Source organism: Callospermophilus lateralis, chromosome 15 (assembly GCF_048772815.1).
Source record: "Callospermophilus lateralis isolate mCalLat2 chromosome 15, mCalLat2.hap1, whole genome shotgun sequence".
In the NCBI taxonomy this organism is placed as follows: Eukaryota; Metazoa; Chordata; class Mammalia; order Rodentia; family Sciuridae; genus Callospermophilus; species Callospermophilus lateralis.
Genome location: NC_135319.1, coordinates 42,425,269 through 42,442,798, shown reverse-complemented (window position 1 = coordinate 42,442,798; position 17,530 = coordinate 42,425,269). Strand labels below are relative to the sequence as shown.

Genomic DNA, 17,530 nt, shown 5'->3' with positions numbered 1-17,530 from the left:
GGCCTTGTTCTATTTATTAGAACATTCTAGAGGTATCCGTTCATGGGGACACAGTTTTCCAAATGGAGGAAAATATTGCAATAAAAGAATATGTTAATAAGAAAGACACTGGATCTTTTATTTTTTCTTTTCCTTTTCTTTAAAAAAATGAAATGAAACCAACAAACAAAAAGCCCAAAGCAAAGAACTTTTGAGGAGTCGTTACAGATGTCATAAGGGAAGCGGGGAGGGGCACTAAACCAGAAGAGAAAAGCACCAGAGCCATGTTGTCCCCATCTTCTCTCCACCACGGACACACCAGCAAGCCCAGCTGACTCTCACACCCTCTTCCCTTGGATAAAGGAAGAACAAAAGATTTTTAAGAATCTTAAAAGGATTTTTTTTTTTTTGTGTGTGTGAGTGTGTGTAAAAGTCAATGCTATAAATCTAAAACGAGGTCTGTGTTTTTTTAAAAAAAGTTCTAAAACAACAGGAAGAAAACACATGGGAAGAACCCCTGGTGGAGACCTGGTTAAGTACGGACCAAGGCCCTTTGTAAGGAGAATATAAAATGCAGAGGGTCCCTCGGTGGCAGGACCTGCTCCTGCCTCTGCTCCCTGCTGCCCTCAGCTGCCCTCTGCTCCCCTGCGTGACCCTTCCTCTCTCCTTTTCAAAAATAAAACCCCACTCTCGTGACGTGGCTCTTCCTCCGATCCCTGCTGGACAGCGGCTACTTGGTGTCCAGCTTGGCCATCTCCTGCACGTAGATGCCGATGCTCTCGCTGTCAAAGAGCAGGAAGTACACGTTCTTCAGTGACGACGCGCTGGAGTCGTCGAAGTGGGCTGAAATGGCCTTCAGGGTCACCTGGGCGGCCGTCTGTTTGGGAAAGCAGTTTCTGTGCCAAGGCAAAAGGAGAGCCCACGTCATTTTGGTCCCCAGATCCCGGGTCCTAACTCTTCCCTCATCCTGGGAGGGCAAAGCCCTGGGTTCCTTCTGATTCTGGCCTTGGGCTCTTGTTTGTACCAAGTGAGGCATCACTGTGCATAGAGTCACCTCTGACCTAGTCAAAGGGTCATTTGGAGGGGCTGGTGGGAGACTTTGTCCTCACTTTATAGGTCCCACACTGACGGGTATGATTTTGGCCAACATCATAGGGCTGCCAGGTGAGGTTGCCCTGTTTTTGAAGCTGTATTGTCTGAATCAGGTAGAACTTGGCTTAAAAATCTCTAGTAATTCAGCTGGGCACAGTGGCACATATCTGTAATCCCAGCAGCTCGGGAGACCGAGGCAAGAGGATTGCGAGTTCAAAACCAGTCTCAGCAACTTGGTGAGGCCCTACGCAACTTAGCGAGACCCTGTGTCTAAATAAAAAGTTAAAAAGGGCTGGGGATGTGACCCAGTGGTTAAGCGCTCCTGGGTTCAATCCTTGATACAAACAAACAAACAAAATCTAGCAGTTCTGCATTACAATACCTGGCCTTCATAAAAGCAAACATAGGTTATATTAGCTTCCTCAAAATTGGTTTCAATACTAAACAGATTATTTAATAAGAGCAAAAATGCATGCTTACTAGCTTGTCTTCAAAATTCCTTTCCATGCGCTCTCTGTTTCTCATGAGCTCTTGGATGTGCTGGTGGGATTTCTGCAGTGGTTCTGGGCAGGACTGGGCCGGTGGAAGTTTGCTAAGAGTCCCAAGCACCAGGGAGCCATCGAGAGTGCTGTCCACTGGCCTCATGAGATACAGCCATAATGGTTACTTGGGGTCAGCCACCAATGACCCCTGGCACAGGTCCAGGATGGGCCTGCCCCATGTGGATTCTTGTGCATGTGCGTGTGGGGGTGTGTGTGCGTTCTGTTGAGGAACACGCTGCCTATGGCCCACTTAGAGACCATGTAGCCGGCAGTGCCTCGGCCTGGACTGGGGAGGGCCAGAGCTGGGGGCTGTGCTGCAGATGCGGTTACAGCAGGGACCTAGGCCTCTCCGCTCTCTCTTCTTCCCGTGATGTGCCTGCCTAGGTTACAGAGCCCAGCCTCCGCCCCACGGTGACGCCTTTCACAGCTTTGGGAGTGTCTACCCTACCTCAGCGCCCTGGCCCTGCTGTTACCCCGGGGCAGCAGAGGAAACCCACAGCGGGACATGTGGGGTGGGGGCGAGGTTCCACATTCTAACCAGGTGATGTGCCTGCCTCTGTCCCACAGACCACACTGGAGTAGCAAGGCCTTCAAGTGTGGTGTCCCTGCCCCCTTTGCCCCCCCTTCTTTCACCTTTCCGTTCCTTTCTTTTCTCCTTCTTTCCTTTCCTCCCTCCCTCTGGGGATTGAACCACTGAGCTACATCCCCCAGGGCGCTGTGGCTCAGGTATGAGGTACCCCCCCAAAGCTCAGGTGTGAGACAACCCAAGAAAGTTTAGAGGTGAAATGACTGGGTTAGGAGAGCCTTAACCAGTGCATTAATCCACTGAATCAACTGAGTGGTAACTGTAGGCAGGCAGGGTGTGGCTGCAGGAGGAGGGTCTGAGGACCTGTCTTTAGGGTTTGTATTTTTGTCCATGGTAAGGGGATCTCTCTCTCTCTCTCTCTCTCTCTCTCTCCCCCCCCCCCCTCTCTCTCTCTCTCTGTCTCTCTCTCTTTCTGCTTCCTGGTTCCATGACCTGAACCAATTTTCTCTGCCATACCTATCCACTCGATGATTGGCTTCACCTTGGGCCCAGAGCAATGGAGCCGTCTGTCTGTGGACCAAGATCTCTAAAACTGTGAGCACCAAATGTCGAAAGCTGCCACCCAGGAGCTGAGCGCCCCCTAGCCTTGAGCGATGGAAATGTGGAGACTGGCTTCCTCTGCCTGGAAGCAGGTGGACCCCCATCTCTGCTCAGCAGGGGAGTGAAGCAATGGGGGTGGGGGTGACCCCATGGGAGTGGACTGCCTTCTGGTTCCTCTGTAATACCACCCCTTACCTTTTTTGGATGGAATGTTCTATTGAAAGGTTCCCCTCAATACATAGGGTTTCAGGTGCGCTTCCTCTGTCTGCCTCTCTTGCTTCCTTGTGGGAGCTGGGGCCGAGGAGCCGAGGTACTTTCTGTGTCTGTGTGATTATTTAGGAGCCAGCCCAATTCACCTGGAGTGACCCTGACTGATTTAGTCACGTGTTGTGGTAACCAAAAGAGACTTTTCCTCCTCTAAAATTGTTCTTGTCAGGTCTTTTGGTCACAGCAGCCGCTGCCAAGAATCGGACTACAACACGGGTCCGCAGTTGCCCAGCCCTGTGATCCCCCTGCCCCCGGTTCCTGAGCAGCTGGAGTAGAGGCGTGTACCACTGTGCCCGACTCAAGCCTGGTGTTTTCTAATCGTGCATTCTAGAACGTGGGTAGCTGCTGAGATGTGGGCTTTGAACACAGCAGACTCTCAAAAATTGACATGCCACCTTGCTCTGCCACAGTATGTTCCCTACAGCCACTTTTCTGCCTGGGCTTTGACATCAGGAGGCAGGGGCTGGCCCCAGCCATGGACAGCAGCCTCTTGGCTGACCAGGGGGCCCGTCTCTCCCTGTGTTTGGAGGTGGGAAGCTGGGTTCCTTACTCTACTGCCTGGCTATCCTGCTGACCATGCTGGCGAGCCCTGGCTGCGTCTTCTGGAATGGAAGACCACGTGTGAGTTGAACAGCAACTGGTTCCCAGGAAAAAGCCTGGAGAAACCAACTCCAGAGGAAGCCTCCTACCTGCCACTGGGGAAGGGTGGGAACGCGACAGACTTTAGCTTCTTGTCCTCGGCTGCTGACAGGCAGTTTTTGATGGTCTCTTCAAGCTGTTCTTCACATTTGTCGGAGCCCCACTGGGGGATGTGACAGTGGATGACAAATTTGGCTGCAAGTCCACTGGATTGGCTGACGGCGGCTGGGACATGGGAGAGAGGAACGCCGCAGGTCATTTCCTAAGTCTTGCCTTCAGCTGGGAGTTAGGCCAAACAGCGCGTCTACATGTCAGGTCCGCGGGGTGGGGTGGGGTGGGGTCGGGGGACCAGGAAGTGGAAGGGAAGCTGACTGGATGGCATTCCCTGCTTCCCAGCGGGAGCTGTTGGGATTGCCCTGGACAGTCAGCACGAGCTCAATGCTGACAGCTCGTCCACTCTGGTCTGCCAGCCAGGCCCGGAGTAGGAACCTGCCCACAGTGGCCGAAGTCAAAGGATCACACCCACGTAGTCTCCCGTGTTGTGGTAGGTTGAGTAACAGACTCCCCACAACACCCACTCCTGACCTCTGGGACCTGTGGATGTGACCTGACATGGCCAGGGGGATTTTCAGATGTGACTAAACAGGAGATTCTCCTGGATTATCTGGCTGGGCCCTGAAATGTAATCCTATGGGTTCTGTGAGAGGGAGGCCGGAAGGCCCAAAGCAGTGAGGGGACCAGGAAGTGGAAGGGAACCTGACAGGGTGACACTCCCAGCAGGGTGGTGACAGAAACAGAGACTGGGGCGCCCTGTCCAGGGGCCAAGGCCTGAAGCCAGGAAAGGCCAAGGCCTCTCCCCTGCACCTCCCGAAGGAACCGGCCTTGTGACACCTTCCTCTAAGCCCTTAGAATGTTTCAGAATGTGGCTGTTGGGCCTGGACAGTGGGCCCTGGAACCCGGAACCTGGGACTGTCCTGCAGAGAACCTGGGACCCGGGGTTTGGCCTGATTAGGGCAATTTCCCCAAGGCTCTCATCTCATGTGCTGGGGAAGCTGGTTCTTCACACCCACGGCTGATTCATTTTACATATGTGTGGAACGATAGTCATGTTATCAGCCGAGTGATATTCTTTTGAATCTAATGTCATTTTTAAACAAGAGGAATACGTTTACTGGCGGTGTGAAACATCCAACCAAGGAAGAAAATGAATTTCGAGGTCGCCCCTGATAACACTTCAATCCAAAGCAAAGCATCTCCATGGCAACCGGAGACGGGAAACGCGGCTCGCAGCTGCTGTGGTTTGTGATGCTCTCTGGAGGTGCCAAGGGCAGGGGTCAGGCTATTGGGAGGTATTTGTTATAAGCACCGACTAACGCTGCTAACCAAATGGCTCCCACCATCTCTGATCTGAGTGGTGTCCCCTGGTGGAACTCTTTCACCTACTAGGTACATTCTGAGGATGACAGGCTGCTGCTAGAAGCTTCTAGAACCTTCCCTCAGGGGATCATCACAGTGTGGCAGGCCTGACATGTTCTTAGGCATCACCATAGCAAAAAAAGGGACCCCAGGGTGGCCTCTTGTCCTGCTGGAGAGCTACCATTGATCCCTGGTCACCATGACACTGTGGAGCTTCGGTTCCCCAGAGCAACCTCTGTTCTTCCTGCCTGCGGGGTCCAGTGTCTTCCCTGCTGCAGGAGGCGTTCAGCTCTGGCTGCTAAGCAACCATCTGCAGCCCCATCGCCCCCTCAGCTTTCAATAGCACCCTGCGTACTGGTGACCTTTCTGGTGCCCCAGGCCCAGTGTGTGTCCAGCAAAATTATCGTTCACTTGTCAAGTTCCCAAAGGAATGACTGTTAGGAGGCCTCATTCACAACCACACCCCGTGTTCCCACCCTGCAGTGTGCACTGAAGGTGTTAACACAAACTGGCTCTGACCCCTACGACAAATTCATGGATGTGTTTACCACACAGCCTCTGTCACTTCCCAGGGCAGCATGTGGCATTTCCTCATTCGGCATCCCCTTCTGACTAAGCTGCTATCTGGTGCTACTTCTCACTGGTGCTGCTCCTAAAATATTTCCTGATGCACCCTCTCCACACCCTGGGCACCGGGACCTGCACTGTATTCAGTCTGCTTTGCCCACCCCAAGATGCACTTAAAAATCATTATTATCTTTTTTGTTGTGGTGGTGCTGGGACTGAACCTAGGGCCCTGTGCACTGTAGGTGACCATTCTGCCACTAAGCCACACCCCCAGGCCGTTTAATATCCTTTTACTTATTTAATTTTTTTTTTTTTTGAAATCAGGATGCATCTTACAGTTGCTGTCAGCCAAGATTGAAGCTGAGTTCTTTCAGAGATAAAGTTGCATTTCCTTCTACATCACTTGGGGACACTACCAAACGGAGGTCGCACGCCACTGTCTTCTCCGCCTGAGGTTTGGGGCAGCACTGGACTTGGCTGTAAACCTGCAGAAGTACTGGCCTGCAGTTCAGGTTCGCCAGCAAGAGGCCTTTCCTCCCAACACCAAAGTCAAGACATGTACTTGCTGTCCTTTCTGCAGGATAGGTCACCGTGCTCTTAATCTGAATGTCCCAGCCTCATGCGGGGTCTCCTATTAGCCCACTTACGAAATTTAATCTTAGTGGCCCAAACAATGAAGGCATTTATTAAAACTGATGGTGTCTTGAAATTAAATGAAGTATGAAGTCAGATCCTAAAGGGTCGTCTCCTCTTTTCTCTTCTTCCCAGGGCGTGTACCAACTTTAAAGTGTGGACTCGTGTTCTTTCTAGCCTGATTGGCCTCAGACTACACATACTTAGACTCAACATACTTGTGCCAATTCACAACTGTTTCCTGCAGCCCTCTACTTACTTCTGATTGACTTCTGGTTCCTTCCAGAAGTGTCTGAATTGCTGCCGCTTAACTTTTGCATGTTTGAAATTGTGCACATTCTGTGTATATAAATATACTTTCTTATTAATTTACGTATTTTAATTAGGTATATATGACAGCAGAATGCATTTTGATTCATTGTACACAATTGCAGCACAACTTTTCACTTCTCTGGTCGTACACAATGTAGCATCACACCACATGTGCAGTTATATATATATATATTGCTAGGCAAGCACTCTACCACTGAGCTATAGCCCCAGCCTCTTGCCCTCACTCTTGAATGAAAAACAGCCCCGTGGAATTCTTGGTGGGCGTGTTTTCCCTTCAGTGCTTTGAAGACTTTTCTTTCCTCTTTCCAGTTTCGGGCTGCTGATGAGGCGCCTGTAGCCACCAGACTTCTCATTTCTTTACGGATGATCTAGCTCTTCTCTTGGGTTGCCTTGGAGGTTTCTCTTGGGTTTTGAACCTTTGACCCTTCATTATCATGGGTCAGGTTTGAGGTCTATTTTTATTTATAATGCCTGATATTTTTAACCCCAGGGCTCATGTTTAATTCTAGAAAATTCCCAGCTGCGATCTTTTAAAATACTGCTTCCACACCTCTGTTTTCTACCTCTGGGACTCTGTTGTGAAAGGCGCCAGCACCCTCATTCTGTGGAGAGCAGCTATTTTCTCTCCTCCTCACCCTGTCAGGCGGTTGGCGGGAGCCTCCCCCAGACCCCAAGCCCCCAGACCAGGTGCAGTTCTTGAATGGCTGATCTGGGTCTGTCTCAAGGTCATGGGGATGAGGGTCCTCCAGACTCTGAGGTCAGTGGGCAATGTGGCCTTGGGCCTGGGTGAGGGGTTGGATCCTTCCTCTACTGTAGAAAGTCCAGTTTCACCCAAGCCATAGCCCTGGGGGATGGTCAGAGCTTTGCCTTCAGAAAGGGCAAGGAGTTCTCTCCAGCCCCTTGCTGTGAGCAGCGAGCCTGGCCCTGCTCCTTCCACCAGCGACTGCAGTCCTTTATAAGCAAGAGCGGCCTAGTGGCTCTGCGTAGGCTCTGCCCTGCATCCCAGTGGCCTGGGCTGCAACTCCCTGTTGCTGCTGCATGTCTTCTACTTCCATCTACACACATGCCCATCTTACGTTTTTTTTTTTTTAACCTGTCCGAGATTTTATTAGCAGGACCATAGCGGCCAGTCTCAGAAGAGAAGGGGGGAGGGAGGGAGGGAGAGAGAGAGAGAGAGAGAGAGAGAGAGAGAGAGAGAGAGAGAGAAGAGAAGAGAAGAGAAGAGAGGGGGAAGAGGGGGGAGAGAGAGAAAGGAGAGGGGGTGGAGAGAGAGGGGAGAGTAAGAGAGAGAGGGAGAGCAAGAGAGTAAGAGTAAGAGAGCGAGCACAAACAGGGTGTTGATATTTAGGGGCTTAACACAGGAAAAGGAGGAGCAAGGTGAGTGGGCCATTACTTCTTCATTGGCCGAGAGTTCGCGCCACTTCAGGGATTGGAGGTGCGCCATTCAAAGATGCAGCCATTCACAGGGATTGGAGGTGATGGTTCGCGTACCATTCAGTGCATCATGGACTTGAGTTCCCAGAAGAGAAGCCCTCCGGGTGCCATCTTTACCAACATTCCTCCCTTTTTTGTTTTGGTTTGGGGGTGTTGTACTCGATCTGGCTACTTCCTGCTGACTAGGGGCGTTGTTTAGAGGGAGGGAGGGAGGTCAGTTGGTTGGAGAAGAAGAGCCAGGAGGCCCCATATCCATGCATTGAAGACATGGATTTTCTCCAGGGAGAAGTCCATGAACGTGCCCTGCAACAATCTGCAGCGCGGTGGTGGATGTCAGGCAGGCAATCCAGAGGAGTAGACTATGACAGGAACAGTTGGGCTTGGGGTTTGGGAACGGGGTTCCGCCTTGAGTGATGGGGATCCCCGTCCCAGGTTTTGGCACCAATGTAAAGGTTGATGGAAAAGCTCTGTAAACTCAACAGGCCAAAACAACCGTTTACCTGTCTGAGATTTTATTAGCAGGACTGTAGCAGTCAGTCACAGAAGAGAAGGCGGGGGAGAGAGAGAGAGAGAGAGAGAGAGAGAGAGAGAGAGAGAGAGAGAGAGAGAGAAGAGGAGAGAGGGAAGAGAGAGAGAGGAGGGGGGAGAGAGAAAGGAGAGGAGGCGGAGAGAAAGGGGAGAGTAAGAGAGAGGGAGAGCGGGAGAGCAAGAGTAAGAGCCCGATCTTACGTTTGAGGGTGGCTGTCTTAAAAAATTTAAAAAGGAAATTTGGCCCACCATTGCATGTCTGGGGAGGGGCGTGTACCAGCTCTAAAGTGTGGACTTGTGTTCTTTCTTGACTGGGAGCTCCCTTTATTTTTCTAATAATCTAGTCTGATCATGACAGTTCCCTGCCTTAACTTCAAGGTGGCCTTTCTGGTCCAGATAGGGTCAGATCCAAACCCCGTCACACAGCCCCAAAGGCTCAGCTCACTTTTGGCTGCTGTTCTCTCCCCGCTGCTTGCTCATGTCCACGGCCACAGCCCCCAGTGGGCTGCACCTCCTCCCCCAAGGGCTCCCTCTTGGTGCCCGTTTCTTGTGTCTGGGGACAGCAGGAGGTTTCGCTGTCCTCGGCAGTCGTAGCATGAGTGCAGCACAGAGAGGAAATGGCCTGGGGACGGTGTGGTGGGAACATGGCTCTGAAAGGGAATCACTTACCAGTAGCCATGACAACAGGTGCCCACACAAAAACCCTCTGCACAGATGTGCACAGGGGCTCCATTCACAGTTGCCAAAGTTGGAAACAACCCAGACACCCATCCACGGTTGAGTGGATAAACAAAGTGGAATATCGTTTGGCCATAAAAGGGAGAGAAGAACCGACGCATGCTGCCACATGGGTGGGATTCAAAAGTACCATGTTAAGGGCTGGGGTGTGGCTCAGGGGTAGAGCACTCGTCTAGCATGAGTGAGGCCCTGGGTTCGATCCTTGGCTCCACATAAAAATTAATAAAATAAAGGTATTGTGTCCACCTACAACTGAAAAATAAATATTAAAAAAATCCCATGTTAAGTGAAAGAAGCCAGACACAAAGGGCCACCCATCGCTGTATGATTCCATTTACGTGAAAGGTCCAGAGTGGGCAAATGTGTAGAGGCAGAAAGTAGATCAGTGGATGCCAGGGCCTGGGGAAGGCAGGTGGGGGGACTGCTCAATGGGGACGGGGCTTCTGTTCAATTTCAAGGTGATCAAAACGCTGTGGAACTAGGTCGTGGCGATGGCTGTACAACATTGTGAAGGACTTAATGCTACGGAATTCATGCACTTTAAAATGGTTACAGTGGGGCTGGGGCTGAGTGCTTGCCTTGCACATATGAGGCACTGAGTTCGATCCTTAGCACCACATAAAAATAAACAAATAAAATAAAGACACGCTGTCCATATACAACTACAAAAAAATTTTAAAAAATTACAATGGCAAGACTTAAGCCCTGTGAAATAGCTTCGGGATAGTTAGGGCATATTTCATTGCAGACACCAGATCCGTGTGAGCGCGGCCAGAGACTGGCGGGGAAGGGTGGGGCCGTGCTGGGTCGCGGAGCCCGGTCTATGCTTACCTTCAGCCACTTCCAGAGGGCCCTGGGATTTACGCAGCTCCTTCACTGTTTCCAAGAACTCTTTGCCCCCGGCCTTTTCCAGGGCTTTACCTGCAAAGGAGAACAGGGGGAAGCCACGTGGTGTGTTTTCAATATAATCCCATGGTAGGACAGATTCTCAGGAGGCCTGGGGGAGGGCATCCTTAGACACTAGGAATCTCACTTCCCAGCTGTCATCCTGGTCTGCCAGTGATTGCTGGTCTAGGGGTCTTTGGGCCTCTGGTGTAACAGATTTAGTTAGTAAGTCTTTCTCTCTCTCTCTTTTTCCCCCCAATATTGGTATTGGGGATAGGACCCAGGGATGCACTCTCACTGAGCCACGTCTCCAGACTTTTCATTTTTAATTTTGATACAAGGTCTTGATAAGTTGCTGAGGCTGGCCTTGAACTTGTAATCCTCCCGCCTGAGCCTCCCAAGTTGCTGTGATTACTGGCTTGTGCCCCCATGTCCAGCTGGTTAGCAAGCTACTTTAAAGGACCTTTTAAGGGGTGATTTCCAGTCCTGGAGATGACTTATTTCATTCTTTATTTTGGCCAAGATGCCAGTATTCTGTTCTACAGGTTCAGTAGCAAGTTGTGAGTCCTTGGGTCAGAGGACAGACACAGGCCCAGGGCAGCCTAGTATCTTGTTCTTCCAACTGAGGCCTTGATTTGCAATGGAGACATGCAGAGATTTGGGAGGCTCATCTCCACGGACTTCCTGTGGGGACATCATCCCAGGCACTGCTGTTAGGGCAAGCTCTGCAATATCTCAGGGTCTGGCCTCCAAGCAGGAACCCCACCTGAGTGCACCAGGGGACCCAGCACCTCTTCCCACACTCTCATTCATGTCTGAGATGACATGGGTGTTCGGACTAGGGTGACGGCTGTTCTCCACGGGACACAGGTGTTTGCCCTCAGACGTTCCCATCTTCTAGTGAACGTGGCCATCTGGCTGTCTGGGGCGAGTCTCAGATCTCTCCTTATTAGTTATCATTATGGATTGAGCATTCCTAGTATGAAAACCCCAAATCCAAATTACTCCAAAATCCAAAAATTTTTGAGCATCCACATGACACCACATGGAAAATTCCCTACTTGACCTCACGTGATGGGTGGGTCACCGTCAAAACTCAAGTGCACTGAAAATATTGTATAAAATTACTTTTAGGTTATGTGTGTGAGGTGTCTATGAAATCTAAATGAGTTTTATATCTAAACTTGGGTCCGCTCTACAAGATATCTTGTATATGTGAAAACATAAAAAATCTGAAACACAGGCTGGGGCTATAGCTCAGTTGGTAGAGTGCTTGCCTTGCACAAGGCCCTGGGTCCAATCTCCAGCACCACAAAACAAACAAACAAACAAACAAATAAAAAACAAAAAAATATCTGAAACACATTTGGTCCCAAACATTTTAGATAAGGACTACTCAACACCACTACCACCACCCTCATCTGTTCAGAGGCTTCCCCAGGGCCTCAGGGATAGACTTTCTACACTCAAGACACTCAAGTATCTTTGGAGAGCCACAATACTTTGTGCACATTTTTATTTAGGACAAATGTCTATTCTAGCAGTTACTATCCATGGGGCTGGGGAGGGGCTTCTTCAGGAAGGTGCTTGTGTTTCCTTTTTCCTGGGCTTGAGTATAGTGACTTGTGCCTTGGCTCTCAGCTGCTTTGGGACCTGTGTAGCTTTCAGTAATAGACAGTTGAGGCTGGGCAGCAGCAACCACAGCAGCAGCAATTTTGTTGGCTGTTGGTTGAATGGCTTCCTGCTGTACGTTACAACAGGAGCTGTGGATCTTCTTTTTGGAATTGTTGAACTAGGGGCATTAAACCACTGAGCCATATCCCCATCCCTTTTTATTTTTTAGAGACAGGGTCTCACTGCCTTGGTTATGTTACTTGCTCAAATTGCTGAGGCTGGCTTTGAACTAGCAATCCTCCTCCTCAGCCTCCCAAGCTGCTCTTATTACAGACATGTGCCATTGCACCCAGTCAGGAGCTGTGGCTCTTACGTACAAGTCCTGGTAGTTTTGTGTAGTTGCTGGGGGTGGTGGTGGGTGCAGTCAGAGCAGGTGCCGTGTGTGCCGTGGGGAAGGCTCCGCGAGCAGCAGCTGTGGTAGGACTAGGCCTGGCAACTGCAGCCGTGGTGGCTGTGGGTGCCTGGGCAGCACTAACTGTGTGAGCACTACTAGGTCCCGATGGACAGTGGAGCTAGCAACCGTGGTTGAACAAGAACAGGCTACACCTGAACTAGCTCCTGGCTACACTTAGCCACAGCTGTGCCTGCTGTGGGTGAGTCCTACGTAGTTGCTGGTCACTATCTTGGCATCTTCCTCTAGCCAGCGGGGCACTTGTGTGAAACCACAGGGCATGCGGGAACCTCGGGCTCCGGCTTCGGCTGCTGAACTCGGATCTCACCTGCTGCCTCCCTCCTTTGCTTTGCTCCTCAGCCAGGTACTTGGGTTTCTATTCTTTTTTTTTTTTTGGTACTGGGGATTGAACCCAGGGAACCTTTACCCCTGGGTTACATCCTCAGTCCTTTTTATTTTTTTTATTTTGAGACAGGGTCTTCCTAAGTTGCTTAGGGCCTCACTAAATTGCTGAGGCTGGCCTGGAACTTGCAGTCCTCCTGCCTCAGCCTCCTGAGTCCCTGGGATTGTAGACGTGCACCACCACGCCCCCCTGGTACTTGGGTTTCAATGATATGACTAGGAAAGGGGATTGCAGGCTCTGCCAACCAACTCTGAGTCTTCTTTCTGGCTTCCAGACTCTCAGTCAGTATTGATCTGCTGGGTCCAGAACCCCGAGGAAGCCTGGTAACCAAGGTGGTAGCTAATTCATACAGAGGAGCAGAGAAATTGAAGCTGCTGCCCCTGCATTCAGACCAGGGACCCAGTGGAGATGTGCAGAAGGCAAGGAGAGTCCACCCTGTCCACTAAACACTTAAGAACAAAGCAGCTGAAGAAGCAGAGAGGCAGCTTCACTCTGGGGAAGCATCCCCACGAAGAAATGAAGGAACACTAGAATTAGAGGATCCACGCTTAGCAACCGCGGGCAAACGGACAATCCAGGAAGGGGCATCTGCGGCTGCTAAGGTCATGCAAAGAGAGACAACGAGCACCCTGTTCCAAAAACAAGACTTCCAAGGAGTCTTACTAAGTTATTATTTATGGCGCTGGGACTTGAACTCGCGGCCTCCTGAACTCTACCATTGAGCTTCGTCCCCAGTCCCAAATTTCTTGAACCTGGATCTCATTAAGCTTCTAGCTCTAACTACCAACTTATAAAAACAAAACAAAACAACAAAAATACACAGCGAAGAAAAGATGTTAAATGAGGATGCAAACAACAAAATCCAGATTGTATGAGACCCTCCAGGACAAACAGCCTGGTTTCCTCAACAAATAAATTGCAAAGAAATAAAAAAGACAGATAAAGGGGGAACCTGTGAGTTCAAAGACTTATCAACCAATTGCAGTCTGTGGACTCATTTGGGTCCTAATTAATTTTAAAAAATAATATTCATGACATAATTGGAATCTCAACATTCATTATAGTTGATATGAAGCTAATGTTTTTAGCTGTAATAATGGTACTATGCTTATGTTATTAAAAATTAGCCCTTATCTTTTTTTTTGGCACTGGGGATGAAGCTACGGGTGCTTAACCACTGAGACACATCCCCAGCCCTTTTTTATATTTTATTTAGAGACGGGGTCTTACTGACTTGCTTAGGGCCTTGCTAAATGCTGAGGCTGGCTTTGAACTCGTGATCCTCCTGCCTCTGCCTCTGGAGCTGCTGGGATTACAGGCGTGTGCCAATGCCCAGCACTGGTTATCTTTTAGAGGTTGTTCTGAACTACTCACAGTTAAAATAATATGTTGTCTGGAAATATGTGGAGGGGTTAAAAGCCGAAACACGCTTGATCACACTCGTAACTGATTATTGCATCTGCAGAGGGGTTCATTACACTTTCTTGTTTGTGTGTATGCTTAAACATTTTTGTAATAACTCATTTTATTTTGCATGCAGAGGGAATTGGGGATCAAACTCAGGATCTTATGCATGCTAAGCACACACTCTACCACTGAACTACACCTGTAGCCTCTAACATAATATTTTAAAAGAATAAAGCATGGTGCTGGGCATGGTGATGCATGCCTATAATCCCAGCAACGCAGGAGGCTGAGGCAGGAAGATTGCAAGATCGAGGTCAGCCTCAGTTACTTAGTGAGACCCTGTCTCAATATAGACCTAAAAATTGGGTTAGAGCTCCCCTGGGTTCAATTCCTAGTGCAGTTAAAAAAAAAAAAAAAAAAGGTCTTAGCTGCATGGGATGCTTGATCTGGGTCCGTGGTGGAGAACTGAGTGGTGATGGGTGGGCCTGCTGGTAACACAGCAGCAAATATTAAGACTCAATTTTCAAATGCCAGCGAGCTCAACTCTTGGCCAAGCCCCAAGTATGCCTCCCTAATCTTCATAGCACGACAAGAAGCAAGTTCTCTTGTTATTCTCAATTGCAGATGAGGAAACTGAGGGTTAGCCAAGTTAAGAAAACTGCCTAAGGTCACAGAGCTAGGAGGCGTTTGTTTGTTTACTTGCTTATTTATTTATTTATTGGTGCTGGAGATAGAACCCAGGGCTTATATCTGCTAGGCAAGCACTTTACCAACTAAGCTATATCCCCAGCCCTAGGAAGGGATTTGTAAAAGGCGGGGCACACACCAGGTGGACTCAAAATCTGCTCTCTTAACCACCTGGCCCCTTTCCACCCATCTCTCCTCTCCAGACCCCCACAAGAGGCAATCCGCACCCTAGAGACAACAGGCCTTTCCTTTGTTCACTTTACCCTTTCAGTGGGAGTAGAGGCTGTTCTGTCTTGTAAAAATGGATGAGGGGTACCCATTTCATGTGCTGTTCTTTGCAATGCCCTCCCCACTCATGGGACAGGTGGAAAACCACTGGTGAAACAACCAGTGCTCGCGGCCTTACAGACTACCGAAGTTTTTCTAGCGCTCTCTTTCCTTTTTACCAAGAGCATTTTCAATATTTGCACTTGAAAAGAGAATGAGGTTTCGTCCAAAACATGTAGCATATTTCCAATCTGGAAACTACTCAGATGCCATCAATGGCAGAATGGATTGATAAATTGGGGTCTTCCACACAGAAAATGAACGGACACAGCTACACTCAGCAGCACAGCTGGATTCCACAAACGCTCTGCCAATTAACAGGAGCCAGACTCCGATTTCACTTAAGTTCAAGAGATGAAGCCCCTCCACGTGTGAGAAGACAGGATAGTGGTTCCCCCTGGAGAAGATGATGGCTGGGAGGGGCCTGGGGAGACGCTGGGTGCTACAGGGTCTGCTTCCTGACCTAGGTGCTGGTTGCTTGGTGGTATTTGCTTTGAGAAAAATTCATCAAGTTGTACAGTAATGATCTATCTCTAGGCTATACTTCAATATAAATTTCTCGAAATATGTGGCTGAGTTACTCTGTAGTGATGCTGTTCCATTACGTACAGAGACAGAGTTTGACAGGGGACCCCGGGACAAGGGCTGACTTCGTGAGGACTTGCGTGAGCAGGTGCCACCCCATGGCACCTCTCCTGAAGTCTCAGGACCTTACCTATATCTTCCTTGAGGTCAATTTCGGCTGTGGTTGGGTGGACAATGCCCTCCACTCTCATGGAGCCAATATGGCTGATGTCACTCTGGGTCAGGGACAGCTGAGTTAGGAAGAAAAGATGGAAGATATGGGAAAGATCAAATCCCATGGAAAATCTCGCACTCACTCTCAATAATTCACACTGAACATCGACACAAGGGCTGCGCGTGGAGCAAAGGTTTCCCAGGTTTTCTTTTCCTCTGACGGTGCTGGGGATTGCACCCAAGGCCTTTGCGTGCTAGGCAAGTGCTCTACCCCTGAGCTGCACCCCTGGCCTTTTTCATTTTGTTTTGAGACAGGACCTTGCTAAATAGCCCAAGCTGGCCTTGGACTTGCCATCCTCTTGCCTCAGTCTCCCGAGTTGCTGGGATTACAGGCATGTGCCACCATGCCCTTTACATTTATTTTTATTTTGGGGGGATTGAACCCAGGGACACTCTACCACTGACCTCCATTCTCAGCCCTGTTTATTTGACTTTATCTTATTTTGAGACATGGCGCCACTGCGCCCAGCTGGTGTTTGGGTTTGAAGAGGCTCCTGTGAGCTCAGTGGATTTTTCACTTTGACGCTAGAGAATGCAACAAATCTGCCTTCTCTTTTGGGAACCAGAATGGAACTTCTCATTTCTTTCTTTTGTTGTTTATGCCTTTGGCTCCCACCCTTGGTGGCCTTGGTTTTGGGTGCAACATCCTCTGAGCAGCTCCTGTGAGGGAGAGATGCTCAGGGCTTGCCTTCCCTTCCCAGGGTTTGGCATTTCCCCCTGAGCAGCCCTGAAGTTTTGGGATAGGGCACTGAGGCCAATAATTTTGCAGGAGGGATGTAATTTTGGCTCTGGGTTTCCAACCTACCTCTGTCTGGCCACCTTGCTATTTATTTATTTATTTATTGTACTGGGAATTGAATTCAGGGGCCCTCGACCACTGAGCCACATCCCAGCCCTATTTTGTATTTTATTTAGAGACAGGGTCTCGCTGAGTTGCTTAGCACCTCGCTTTTGCTGAGGCAGGCTTTGAACTCGCGATCCTCCTGCCTCAGCCTCCAGAACAGCCAGGAGGACATGCGTGTGTCACCACGCCTGGCTCCGCCTTGCCTTTTGGGGACCACATTGGTGGGGAGTTAAGGGCAGTCTCCTTTGTTTCTCCAGGTGAGCAAGAACTTGGCCATCCCCTAGATAAGAGAGAGAAAGCTAATCCTCATGTAACCAGGGAGAACCCCTGGAGGGGACATAAATTCCACCTCTTAGCTTCCTGCTCTGCTTCATCAGAGATGAATTAGGAACCGGCCACATTGATGCTCTTCTTTCAACAAGCTTTCCCAGCTGCTGCTATGGTGGTGCACTCCACTGGCAGGCCGCGAAAGCTCAGAGGCCAGAGATATGATTAACCGGCTCTCTCCTCGTGTGTCTTATTTCAGTATCAGTTGACTTGGTAGATAAATTGTCTGCTCAGTAAACTTTATGCTCGTGGGAATGAATTATTTGCATGTCTGACTGGGCGGCTGCTGTGTTGCTAGAGACTGTTCAAACGTATAACCTGTTTGTTTTCTTTCTGCAGCCAGGGAAGGCAGGCAGACTGAATTATTGGCAAATAATTCATTTTGAACACCAGGGGTATTCAGGAAGCATATATTTCTATTTTCTTTCTCTGATAAATGACATCAGACCATGAAGACAGGTCTCTCTGAGGCTGTTGGAGGCAGTTAGCTATG

General features: G+C 49.6%; 1 protein-coding gene across 1 annotated transcript in view; it reads right to left on the bottom strand.

Moving 5' to 3' along the window:
* Positions 1–179: 179 nt before the first annotated feature.
* Positions 180–17,530, bottom strand: part of Macroh2a2 (macroH2A.2 histone) — a 53,444-nt gene continuing 36,093 nt past the window's right edge. Inside the window, exons 6-9 of the mRNA XM_077105467.1 lie at positions 15,784–15,883; positions 10,126–10,215; positions 3,696–3,870; positions 180–875 (exon numbers count right to left, since the gene is read on the bottom strand). Of these exons, the coding sequence (XP_076961582.1) occupies positions 710–875; positions 3,696–3,870; positions 10,126–10,215; positions 15,784–15,883 (531 nt within the window). The 3' untranslated portion in view covers positions 180–709. The remainder of the gene's footprint in view (positions 876–3,695; positions 3,871–10,125; positions 10,216–15,783; positions 15,884–17,530) is intronic.